The sequence below is a fragment of the Gopherus evgoodei genome, chromosome 10, assembly GCF_007399415.2.
Source record: "Gopherus evgoodei ecotype Sinaloan lineage chromosome 10, rGopEvg1_v1.p, whole genome shotgun sequence".
Taxonomy (NCBI): Eukaryota; Metazoa; Chordata; order Testudines; family Testudinidae; genus Gopherus; species Gopherus evgoodei.
In genome coordinates, this window is record NC_044331.1 from 454,424 (window position 1) to 467,770 (window position 13,347).

At 48.7% G+C, this 13,347-nt stretch overlaps 2 protein-coding genes across 8 annotated transcripts in view; one reads left to right on the forward strand and one right to left on the reverse strand.

The window, feature by feature from the left end:
- Positions 1-13,347, forward strand: part of MAP1A (microtubule associated protein 1A) — a 125,775-nt gene that overhangs the window by 92,329 nt on the left and 20,099 nt on the right. For 2 of the 4 annotated variants that reach the window (XM_030577282.1, XM_030577285.1), the window contains 2 exons: positions 11,866-11,948; positions 12,819-12,959. The exons of the other annotated variants lie outside the window; for them this stretch is intronic. In XM_030577282.1, coding sequence (XP_030433142.1) covers positions 11,866-11,948; positions 12,819-12,959 — 224 coding nt within the window. The remainder of the gene's footprint in view (positions 1-11,865; positions 11,949-12,818; positions 12,960-13,347) is intronic. 4 annotated transcript variants of the gene reach the window in all.
- Positions 1-13,347, reverse strand: part of PPIP5K1 (diphosphoinositol pentakisphosphate kinase 1) — a 232,677-nt gene that overhangs the window by 25,121 nt on the left and 194,209 nt on the right. The window lies entirely within an intron of this gene.

Here is a 13,347-nt window from a genome sequence, read left to right on the forward strand (position 1 = left end):
CCTAGCCACTGGGCCATCCTCCCTCTTGGCTCTAGAAATTCAGAGTCCCACTTAATACCAGGTTAGGGAGCAACCTCTCAAGCGGGGTGGGGTCCTCTGCCACCAGTGTGGAGCCATCATTTCCATCAGCACAGGGCCACCATAATGGGCTAGGGAACAGCTTGTCCTGATGCTAGGTTTGCAACATCCCCTCTGGCAGTGCTACCCCATCTGTGGCTGACAGCTGATCCTTGGGCTTTCTTCAGTGCTCCCAGTAGCGTATCCACTTTGCATTAAGAGAGGAGAAGGTATATGTAACGTATGGGATAAAAACAGGAGCCTTCCTCAATATTCTGTGCAAAACCTTTTTCATGGCCTTTATAATAACTCTCCCCCGGGGCTGCTTCCTTCTGTTTGCATTACAGTGCTAGAGTGGGAATGAATATGTTGTTCTTTCTCTAAACAGACCCATTTTGGGACTGAAATCTTTTTTTCTCTGGCACTGAGAAACTAGTTGGAGATTTCTCAACATCCTTATGAAAGAGCCAGTTACCATCTCGTAGTGATGATGTCCAGGGCCGGCTTTAGGAAGTGCGGGGCCCAATTTGAACATTTTCGGCGGGGCCCTGGCAGGGATGACTTAAAAAAAAAAGTGGAAAAAAAAGCCTTTCATTTCTTTCATGTATTATTTACTTTCCATAGCTATATGAATAATAAAATTATATATTATACACATTGCATCATATATGCTGTTGATTGGCTATTAATGACCACCATTTCACATGTGTGGGTCCCCGCCACTCCCTGGGGGTGTGCACATGTGTTGGTCCCAGCTGCTCCCTGCCCCCCTCATTGAAGCAGGTGTGCAGGTTACTGGCCTGGGAACTGCAGGGCAGCAGTGGACATGGGGCTGGTTCGAGGCAGGACAGGGGCTGACTGGAGATAGGGTCTGGCTGCAGGCAGGGCAAGGGGTGTGGGGCTGGTTGGAGACAGGGGGTGTGGGGCAGGCTGGCTTCAGGCAGGGCCGCAGCGGGGTGCAGCAGTGGTTTGCAGGTCTGGAGACAGCGGAGTGTGGAACTGGCTGGCTTCAGGCGGGGGGGTGCAGCAGGGGTTGACTGGAGACAGGGCAGAGGGTGCGGGCTGGGCACGGTGTGCAGGGCTAGTGTGGGCAGCAGTGTGTGGGGGACTGGCTGGCTTTGGGCAGGGCTGTAGGGTTGTGTGGTAGGGGTTGGCTGGAGACAGGACAGGGGTTTGGCAGGGGCTGGCTGTGGGCATGGGGTGCAGAGCTGGCTGCAGGCAAGGGGGGCCGGATTGGTGTGGGCAGGTCAGGGGGTGCAGCAGAGGCAGCTGGAACCCCAGCCCTTTAAGTAGCCTCCAAACCCCCTTCTGCCCCACCCCAGACCTTTTAAATAGCCGCGGGAGCGCTGGGGAATGCATGGGGGTGGCGGGGCTCCGGCAGCTATTTAAAGGACCGGGGTGGCAAAGGCAGCTGGAGCCCCGGGCCCTTTAAATAGCCCCCGGAGCCCCTCATTGCCCCAGGGCTCTGGGGTCTATTTAAAGGGCCCAAAGCTCCAGCCGGGGTCGCGGGGCTTGCAACACTCTGGCCAGAGCTCCAGCCGGGGTCGCAGGGCTTGCCACGCTCTGGCCAGAGCTCCAGCCGGGGTTGCGGGGCTTGCCGCGCTCCAGCCAGAGCCGCCAGGCTTGCCGCACTCCGGCTGGAGAGTGGCAAAGCCCCGCGGCCTCGCTCTCCCGGCCGGAGAGCAGCAAAGCCCCGCCGCCGTGCTGCCCCGGCTGGAGCCCCGGCCGGAGTGCGGCAAGCCCCGCCGCCCTGCTCTCCCGGCTGGAGCCCCAGCCGGAGCGCAGCAAGCCCCGCCGCCCCGGCTGGAGCTCTAGCTGGGAGTGCGGGGCCGCGCCGCGCTCCCGCCGGCGCTTCGCTCAAAGGAGCGGGACCATGGAAGACCCCGGAGCAGACCGCAGCTGGGGACTGGGGTAAGTTTAAAAAAAAAAAATTAAAAGGTGCCTAAGGCGCGGGACCCGATTCCCTGGAATCAGTCGAATCGGCCTAAAGCCGGCCCTGATGATGTCATTTAAGAATGAAATAGATGGAAGCCTTTCATTTTGCAGAAGACCATGCTAAATTATGCAAATATATGCACCCAGTGATCACTCATGCAAAGCCTGGGCTGTCTTCAAAGGTGGCCTTTTGTTTATACAGCTTCAGAAAGGCCTTGAGTCCTGTAAGGTGTGGCTCAGATCCATGCTGAAGTGTGGGAGAAGGCTGAGCAGCCGTAGAGGTTCAGGGCCTCACTGCAGGAAGAACTTCTTGAGGAAAAACTCCAGGAAAGGAGCAGATGTGGGGAAGGCTGTCACAGCGGCTCCATCTTGTGAGAGATCATCGGGGAGTCAGCGGAAGAGTGTATTTGCATTTCCTTGCATCATGTGTCTGGGAGGTCCCCATGGTGTCACATGACGTGCATGTAAATATTTTGTAATCTCAAGTCAGTATGTCACAGAAGATTTTTTGTTTTTAAATTTTAAAGAGATAGTCTGTCCTAATGAAACCAGATATCTGTAGGGTAACAGCAAGGTGTGTGTGTGTGGGGGGGGGGTGTTAGCGCCGAGGAGGAGAGGAGTGGGTTCTGACCATGCAGGAGGAGAATAGTTCAAATCTAACCACCTATAAAAAATATATGTACTACATGCTTGTGTACAGCAGACAGTCCTAGCATTACTTACATCCCAAACTGCTTTGTGCAACAGGTGTTAAAAATTCAGCTCTGCTATGTCTTCATGTATGCTAAGAACTTGCTCGGTGCAGACGGAAGATCAGATGCTTCCAAGGTATAAATACAGTCCTTCTAGCAGTAGACTACAGCAGAGCTCAAGTGCTGTGGGGGGGACTGAACCGGGAGCATAAGGGGAGCAAGAAAAATCTCCAGTAAGTAACTAGGAAACCTTAACCGTCCTTTCTTCTTTCAGGGACAAAATAAAATCATACTTATAGCAAGTCTGCCGTGTGGTCTCTGGCTTGCCCAGTGCCATGTGAAAAGGTGCTGTGCTGCAGGGAGCAGATGGGTGACTCAGTAAAAGGCACTCTCCCATTTGAGTCAGCACTGACCCTAATGCCCTAGCACAATGCTAGGGGGCACCCGACTATAGTGAGTGGTGTGGGTGACTCACAAGATGGTCTCTCCCTTCTGATGCAGCACTTTCCCTGGTGTGGTACTAGGGAACCCTATGCTGCAGGGAGTGGGGTGATAACTCAGTAAGGGGTGCTTTCCCCTCAGTCAGTGCTGACCCCAGTGACCCAGCCTGGTGCCAGGGGTACCCTGATCCAGGAAGGGATATGGATAGGGCAGTAGGGGCACACTGTCCATGGAGTTGCAGCCGTCTCCAGTGCAGCGCCAGGGAAGTTTGTGACGCCAGGATCAGTGTGAGTCATTTAGTAGAGATGAGTTCACCTCTGAATCAGTATTCACCCCTGGTCCCCAGTCTGGTGCTGGGTGATGGTGTGCTGCTGGAAGTTGCTGGGTTTTAGCTAAAACAAAGCTGAGGTCCTCATCATTTGTGGTCATTAAAGATCCAGTGTCACTTTTGTGAGAGTCAGGATATTGAGGTCATGGTATGGCAGTAACTGCAGCAAAATTTCCCCTGCAGTGTCAGCTGGAGAAGTTCATCTTCACTTTACCACCTATACACTGTTTTGTAGTGCCAGTGGCTGCTGAATTCAACCCAAGAGGCTGCTGCACTATAGGGGAAAGGATCCCTTTACAGAGAATCTGTAAAACTCCTTGAGACCCTTCAGGATTGAAGCTACAACTAGAATTACCTTCTGGTACAATCACTCAAAGCTGGATGACTCAGCACATAATTCCTGGAAAGAAACTGCCCTTCTCTGGTGCTGCTCCTCCAACAAGACTAAATCAGAAGAATTGTATACCTGTATACGTAAACCTTTATCTGCACATATTATATATAGCCCTTTATATAGGGTGGGGGGCAAAGTTTTGTCATGAATCAAAAACTATCTAAGAGATAGGAAGGAGGATAGAAAAAAATGGTCAAATTTCATCATGGCAAAAGATGACCAGTGGGGACTTCAAGATTCAACATTAGGTACAGTGTTGTTTAATACATTAATGCTCTGGCAACGGGCATGCACAGTGAGCTATCAAAATTTACAGGTGACACAATGTTATTTAGATCTAGAGAAGGGTGTGAGGAACTTCAGAGAGACCTAGCCAAGTTGGGGGAATGGGCAGTATGGTGACAGATGAAGTTAAAAATCAATAAATGTGAAGTAATTCACATTGGGAGGGTGGGGGAAAATGAACTTCTCACATACCTTACAGAGTTTTACATTAACTGTAGCAGTTCAAGAGAGGGACCTGGGCATCACTGTAGACAGCTCTGTGAAGACCTGCTAAGTGTGCAGCTGCAGTCAGAAGAGTAAACAAGATGTTAGGATGCATAAGAAACAAGATGGCGAATAATACAGAGAATCTTATAATGCCCTTATGTACCTTTATGGACTGGCCTCATCCGGATACTGAGTTCAGTTCTGGTCACACCATCTCAAAAAGGATGTAACAGAATTTGAGGAGGTTCAGAAAACGGCTACAAGAATGTTAATGGGCCTAGAGAAACTTATGAAGAGAGGTTAAAAAGATTGGGATTTGTTTACTTTGTCAAGGACACCAATAAAAGGGACATGATAAAAATCTAAAATTAAGAATGGTTTAGAGAAAGGAGATCAGGAGCTTCTCACCTCCTGATCTCATAACACAAGAACAAGGGGACACTCACTGACATTGAAAGGTGGGGAATTTAAAACCACTTAAAGGAAATGCTATTTCATACAATGTGTAATTAGACATTGGACCTCACTGCCACATGACATTGTTGAGGACAAAAATTTAGCAAGAGTCGAGGGGATGAATGTAGCCTATGGAATAGAGTGCTGGACTGGGATTTAGGAGACCTGCAGTCTATTCTTAACTCTTCCACTGGCCTGCTGGGTGACGGGCAAATCACTTCACCTCTCTGAGACTGACTTCCCATCTGTGAAATGGGGACTGTGATACTGATCTGCTTTGTAAAACACTTTAACATTTATTGATAGAAATAATATTAATATCACCTGGCTCTTATATAGCCCTTTCCATTAATAACAAGACAGTCCAGAGTTGTCATAAATGCAAAGAACAAGAGTATTGAGAAGGAGAGAAACCTGTTTCAGGGCTAAAGTCAATATCCACTATGAGGGTTTAGAATGAGACCTTCAGAAAGTAGACTGTCCCATATCTGCTATTGTGGGGTTCTTGCACCTTGCTTTGAGGCACCTGGTGGTGCTGGCTGATGCCTGAGATAGGATATTGGACTTGGTGGACTAACCCAGTGTGGCAATTCCTAGGTATGACTGCACAGATCCTGTGATGATTATGGTAATACTGAACATACATGGAAGGTGCAAAGTTAAGATTAAGATTCATATGCAATTGGAATTTTAACCTTAATGTTTCATAATACGCAGGGGAGCGGTTTGCATCTAATCTGTAGTGTTTGTGAGCATCATTTGACAGGGCCTAAAGAGCACAAAGCCACGATAGTGATGCTACTCTAATAATCGGTTCATTAATAATATTCTCCGGGTGACTGAGGTTGTGGCTGTCACCAGACTGAGACTTGTTCTGTGTACTGTAAACTCTTGACAGTGGGAGCCAGGCAGAGTAAGGGCCAAGTGCAGTCACAGTGCGATCTTTCAGGCTTCTCTCTCCCCTTCACCAGAGAATGCCTGTGGGACAAAGTACTGTAGGATTCATTCCATTAGTATAAGTGACTCTTTTTGTAACCTCAGTTACTCGATTCTCTATGTCTGATTTAAATAATTTCTGACCGTAAGAGTAAAGAATTCCACCCCCCTACCAGTGCATTTGAACCCTTTGCCTGTGCAGAAGAGGCCTGTGGAAGTGGCTTCTTCTGAACAGACTCTACAGAGAGAGCTGTCTGTAGTGGGCTCTTCAGGTATCAGACCGACACACAAAGAGTCTTTGGGGTAATCTGTATTTCCCTGAGCTGCCTTGGCCTTGGACCCACCAGGGATGTAGATCGCAGGAAAGATCAGGAGGGAAAGGCTATGGATCCTAGTAGGTATCATCAGTCTACAGCGTCTGAGCCTCATTTTCTACAGTGGCTGCTCAATAGAGGTGTCACTTTTCTAGGCCAGGCTCCCCCTTTGGATATTGTTCTCCTTGGTGTTTTGATCCATCACCTCCTGGGCTCTGGGCCTTCAGAGAACAGGCAGACTGATTTTCTTCACCAGTCAGCATCTGGCTTGGATATTTTGGTAGGATCTGCAGCCTCTGAGAGGGCCAACATGGGATGATGACATACTCTTCTGTGGCCTTTATTTGCAGAATTCCTAATTACAGGCAGTTGTGGGTTTCTGCTCTGCTTGGACTACAGCAAACTCCTGGTCACAGTATAACCCCAGAGGTGAGAAGTCAGAGTTTCTTGACACTGTTAGGGATGCAAGGTGGGTGAGGTAATAGATTTTGTTGGGCCTTCTTCTGTTGGTCAAAGAGACAAGCTTTCAAGCCACAGCGAGGTCTTCCTCAGGACCTGAAACACACAGATTTCTTCTCTTGGTCCTGTGATGTCACAGTTTTGCTGGAGGATCTAGACCCTGTTTTAATTTTAGTTTTGTGTCTACATTTTTTCTTTTAGAACCGTTGTTCCTGAAGTTGACTGAGGTTTGCCCTTCAGTTTGAGGTAGTGCTGAAACTGACCTGGTTCTATTTCTCTACAGGAATCCTTCTCATAACAGATTGGTCTGGGATGAGGTCCAATCTCTTTGGGAAATGGAGTCTATATAATTGGTGCTGGTGCTAGAAGCCTACTGCCTCTCACAGCAGTATAGCCCACACTTAAATTCTCATTATTGGGTCAGGATTATCACCTTCCAGGATGTATACTTCGTATACTTCCGTATCTCCAGGAGGCAGAAGCACAGGGAGAATGGAGGGGACTCTCTTGGTCAGTGCAGAGTAATATGCTTAAGGCGAGCAGCAGCCACAGGCGTATTTGCTGAACAGCTGGCTGTAGCAGCTACCAACCTTCATCATCAGGGCCTGCAGATGTAATTGTATTTGACAACTGGCTTCTAAGGTCCTAAATGTATCAGGACATGATTCGTGTTCTAAAGATCCTTTGTTCTCTTTTCAGCCCACTTAGCTTAGAGTGAATGTAGGAAAATTGATCTTAGTGCCTATAGAAGGGCCTCCTTCTCTGGGCCCCCTGCTTGCTCTGCCCCACTCTCACTTTCACTGGGCTGGGGCAGGGGTTGGAGTGTGTGTGGGGGGGAGGTGAGGGCTCCGGCTGGGGGTGGGGGCTTTGGAGTGGGACTAGGGATGAGGGGTTTAGAGTGCAGGAGAGGGCTCCAGGCTGGGGCATGGGGTTGGGGTACAGTGTCCTGGAAGTGCTTACCGCAGCTCCCAGGAAGCGGCTGCCAGATCCCTGCAACCCCTAGACGCATGGGTGGCCAGGGAGGCTCCACATGCTGCCCTCGCACCTGCAGGTGCTGCCCCCACAGATCCCATTGATTGCGGTTCCTGGCCAATAGGAGCTGTGGAGCTGGCCCTCCGGGTGGGGGCAGCACACGGAGCCTCCATAGCTGCCTATGTGTCTAGGGGTCGCAGGGACCTGGCGGCCGCTTCCAGGAGCCGCGTGGAGCTAGGGCAGGCAGGGAGTCTGCCTTAGCCCTGGTCCCCTGCTGTGCTGTGGACTGGACTTTTAACAAAAACCGGACACCTGGCAACCCTGCCCTTGGAAGAAGTGGTTTAGAAGTCTAACAGATAGTCTCCAAGACCATATCTCAAGGCAGAGGCTCACCTTGTATTGCACAGGGAGCTTGCATTATTTGTGAACTGATTGGGACTGAGGGCTGTCTGGGTAGGTTTCATACTCTTCTTCCTCTGATCCGAAGGAAGGCAGTGGAAGTTCTTATAGGACAACATTCTGTGATGATGATTTCTCTGAAAAGAATGGGAAATCATAGTCTTCTTTCTGTCAACAAGCACCATATCTCTGGGACTAGTGCATCCATAATAGGGTCATGCTTTCAACTTGCATTTTGGCTGGAGGGAAGAACACCCCAGCAGATATGAAGTACAAGATGCAATCAACATGAGCGGGCTACAAGGACCCTATAAGGATTTTTAGTTTATTGGGTCAAATGGAGTGACTTGGATCTCTTTGATCTGAGTCAGAATACATGTCCTATGTTGTACTCTAGGTTCCCAGTTTGATGTTAAGTGAGTATATTGTACTGGGGATATGAATAAGAACATAAGAATGGCCATAGTAAATCAGATCAAAGGTCCATCCAGCCCAATATCCTGTCTTCCGACCGTGGCCAATGCCAGGTACCCCAGAGGGAATGAACAGAACAAGTAATCATCTAGTGATCCGTCCCCTGTTGCCCATTCCCAGCTTCTGGCAAACAAAGGCTAGGGACACCATCCCTGCTCATCCTATTGATGGTCCTATCCTCCATGAACTTATCTAGTTCTTTTTTGAATACTGTCTGTCATTCCCCGTGTCTCTCTTTCTTATTGCTAGTTCTCCAGAACTTTTGGCAGGAACTCAGCAGAGTGATTCTGGTTGCTCCAGTTGCTGACCAGGTGCAGTTCTATTAGCCCCATTTGCACTTGGTGTTTCTCCTGAGCCTGGATCTCTTGCCTCTGCACTCAGATCAGAAAGCTCTTCATCTGAGAGCATGGTTACAGGGCTGTTAAAAGGGGATCCTTGTATTTCTCTGGGAAAGACTCTTCTGTACTGGTAGAATTGTGTCTGTGAAATAGAAATGATGTAAGCATTCAAGAGCCTCTACAGACTATTCCAGTCTCTTGTGCCTTTACCAGTCATTTTAGAATTTGCTTTCTCCTAGATGGATTGGAAGTTCTCCTGTCTGCCATCTTTGCTTCCATGTGCCTGTGCAGAGGGTCTGTCTCTTGTCATCCTTTCCAAGACAGTATATTAAAGGGGCACTGAATGTGTTTATTCAACATCATGACCCATGAATCCATGAGATAGAAATCTTGGTTCCCTCAATTCTTATCCTTTTGAGTCAATCTGCTATTGAGACCAAGAACTTAACAAGACTCCAAGAAGGATCGGTCAGTTATATGAATAACAAGGATAATCAGAGTTATAATAGTAATGATTAAAAAAAAGCTTTGGAAGGGATGTAACTGCTCCTGCTTCTGGGCCAGAGGCTCATCTAACTAATAGCAGTAGGAGTAAACTGTCCGTGGGGCAGACTATGCCAGAACTGCCTGCTGCAGGATTTCTTCCTCTGAAGCAGCTGGTCTTGGCTAAAGTCAGCAACAGGACGTGGTTAGATGGTCCACTGGTTTGATGCAATCTGAGAATCCCTGTGTTCTTTGTGTAATGGTCCCTATGTGTATTCTACTTGGTGCGCATGCGCTCCATAGGCCTGAGTCCAGAAGACTTTTGCTAGCAGTGTCCACTGGTCCGTACCTGTGCCCCACGCCTCCTCATGTTCCAAACCAAGAGCATGTACCGACTGCCTCTCCGGTTCCTTTCTGCCAACCGTGGTCTGAAACAGCACCTCTTCGGTGTCTGTAGTGTTTGCTCGCTTCCACTGCATCAAACTGTAAATATCTACAAAGAGCTCTTAGATAATCATTTTAGGTAGTTTTTAGCAGTTGGGGCCAAGATCCCAGGATTCAAGAGCTGAATTTTCTGGGATGTTCCCAGTCAACGAAGACCATGTCAAATGCCTCTACTGCCTCAGGGAAGTTCACAGCCCCTCAAAGTGCAGCATTTGCTGTTCTTTCCCAAGCCAAACCTGTCAAGCCTGTGAGTATAGGCTTCAGAAATTCTTAATAGCTCATGCTATGAGGCCCAGTCTGACCCTGGTCCATCAGACCCACCCTCCTCCCCCCCAGTACATTCTGCAGAGAAACTGAGTAGCACCCCTCCAAGCACAGTGATCTCTGGCTCCAGGGCTGATAGGAGTAGAACTAAGAACTTCAAAAAAGGAGCAAGAGGTGGATAGGAAGCATTCTTCCAAGAAGTGAGAGAAATCCCCCTCCATGTCCTCATCCAAGAAGAAGACCTCTTTGCCGACACCTTCCAAGTCAGGTGAGACATCACATGTCAGGAGCTCACAAAGAACATGGTACTAATCTCCTGGCTCTGAAGAGCAACAGCATCCCAAAACCAGTATCTGCAGGAGCGGGATTATCTCAAGTAAAGTGAGAGAGAAATGAAAGTGGAAGTTCCCACACTGATGGCACCATCACACCATGGTAAGGAGTTGTTGGTACCAAAGACCATCGTCATTGGTGCTGCCAAAAAAAAAGGTTCATGCCCTCCCCTTGTGTCTGGGGATAGATACACTGTTTCTGAGGGCACTGCTAGCTTCTCAGGCCTGGAATCCCTAATTCTCTCATGGGAGATCTCCACACCATCCGTCCAGCACATGGGGGGGGGAAGGGAGAGTCGCTCACAAGATCCTGGGTACCAACAGCACTCCCTATGGAGCTGGAAGTTTCCCTTTGTGGTGGCCATCACTTCAGCCAGAAGAGTAGGTGAGTTTGGAGGCTCTTATGACTAATCTACTTTATATGATCTTCCATAGGGATTCCTAGTGATTATACCTGAAATTCACCCTCACAGTGATCTCGGAGTTCCATCTAAATTAGACTATTTGCTTACTTGTCTTCTTCACAAAGCTGCATGCCTCTGCTGAGGATAGCAAGCTGTTCTCTCTAGATGTGCAAGGATTGGCATTTTACCTGCAAAGGGCCCTTTCTGAAATAGCCTAGATTATTTGTGTCCTTTGCAGACTGCCAGAAGGGATGCCCGCTCTTCTTCCCCTTTGCTGGCTCTCCAAGGGTTATTAGCAGTCTAAAGATACTGGAGGGGTGTATGGTCCATGCTGCCCCTTATTCCCTGGGTTTGGAGCACAAGGAGGAGTGGGGTGCAAGTACAGACCAATGGAACTGCTAACAAGAGTCTTCCAGTCTTAGGTGCATAGAGCATATGTAGCTAGAGACTACACATCTCAAAGAACTCCAGATAACGCCTAATTTAACCTTGGTAAATCACACTGAGCTACAGAGGATGAGGGAAATTAATCCCACCTGCTAACTTCAGCATGTGCTCTGCCCTACTCTGGAACAAATTGGCTAGGGAGGTTGTGGGTTTTCTGTCATTGGAGGTTGTTAAGAGCAGGTTAGACAAACACTTGTCAGAGATGGGCTAGATAATACTTAGTCCTGCCTCAGTGTGGTAGGTCAGGACTAGCTGCTCTATCAAGCTCCCTTCTCGTCTTACATTGTATGATTCTACATCAGACTGTGAGTCAGAAAACTTACCAAGAATGACAAAAAATTCCCCTCAAGGACTGCATTGTCCCCAGTGAAGGGCAAGCAGAGTTGAGTCAGCTCCCATTAGTTAGCTCTCAGAGCCACATAGCAACCACAACTTGGCTACCTTCCCAAGCTACATCTCCCTGGCAACTGCACAGAAACTAGATAACAACATGAATGGGCAGGTGAGGCCCCAGTGCCTGCTGGCATTTTATGAGCATAGGGGAGAGCCCACACGGGCTACAGTGTTGAGCTCTGGGGTGGCAACCTGTGCTGGGCCAGACCAAGGCTGGTTTGTTTTTGTGTGTAAAGGGCATGACCCTGGCCTGTTAGAAGCCAAGAGTTAAACCACACCCTGACATGACATGAGGCCTTGGAACCAAGGGGAAAGGGAAAGTCTGCAGCAAAGTGAAGCACTGGGGGCCAAGCTCTTGGCAAAACCCCATCAGGCTTTTTCCTCCCTTCTATTCCCCTTGTCTCTCCTTAGGCCAAAGGACCCTTCATCACCGGAGTGAGACTCTGGAGACAGTGATCCTGGTAAATCCCAATGTGGACAGCATCGTTTCTGAGGTAAGGAACCAAGAACGGCCTCTTTCAATGGGAAGACACCGGCATTTTCTCCACATCAGCTGTTCTGCCTATGCTGACCCAAGCGCAGCCAAAGCATTAACTCATTAATAGAGCATTTCCCACCCTTCATGAGCAGTTTTCCCAGACCTGGTGTGCAGCCAGCAGAATTATTTCCAGCTGTGTGCCTGGTGTGCTTACCCAGCAGGAAGATCCATGCTGCACCCATTGCCATATGTTCCAGGTTATTTCTAGATAAAGGAACACATGCCAGTGCCATGTCACACATTAGCTCTGTGGAAGAATGCTAATTCCTGGGAACTGCCTAATTTCTAGAGCATTTGTGAAGCTCTTCTACTAAGAAGGAGGGAGAGCTTCAGCCTGTGAGAAACGGCAGAGCTGGATGGGATTTCTGAATGGAGCAAGCTTTGTCAACACCCTGCTGCTGGAAACTTCTCCTTATTCCTGGCCTCTGTTGATTCTTGTCCCAAAGAGAGGCTGAGGATTGGGAGCAAGGGTATGCAGCTGCTCTGGAGGTGGGGTTTGCAAAAGGGCTTCAAGAACTTGTGTACTTCTTTGTGCTTTTTTGAAAAGCCCAGCCTGGCTTGGAGCTGGGTGAGGCAGGCAGCAGAGGCATCTTTGAGTGCTTCTGTCTCTACAAGCAACCAGCCTTTATGTAGAAAAGCCCGGCTTTGACAAGCTACTTGGGCCTGAACTCTTAGCATGACTTAGCCATCTTACTGCTCTAGACCAGGGACTAGACTCTTATGATCTGGATCCTGTCACTGGTTGAGACTGTGGAACTCATGAGAAACCCAGAGAACCATAGAACTCAAACCTGAGCATTGACAACTTTCTGTCTTACGGTAACAGGTCCGATCGCTGATGTGTGATTCATCTGCCCACAAACTACTGCTCCTGTGTGGTCAGAGCTCAGACCAAGAAGGAGAACTGATCCTGCAAACTGGGACCTTCAATTATCAGAAATTTGCTGAGATAATTGAAGATCCAGAGGTGAGTATGAATAGGGCATTAGCCTGCTAAACCCAAGGTTGTGAGTTCAATCCTTGAACTCACATTTAGGGATCTGGGGCAAAAATCTGTCTGAGGATTGGTCCTGCTCTGAGCAGAGGATTGGACTAGACACCTCCTGAGGTCCCTTCCAACCCCGATATTCTATGATATGACAATCTGGATTCATCTCCAGCTGGCAGAGACCAGGGAGCCTGGGCTCCATTTCCAGCGCACAGATGCCCTGGCATGCTGGTCAGTAGCTTGGCTCTCGATTCTCCTAGTTCTTGAACTAAATTGCTATAGGGTCTTGAGCAAGTCACTGGTCAAAATTTTCCAAAGTGACTAGTGATTTGGGGGTGCTTTAATCTTTGGGTGCCCAGTTTGCGAC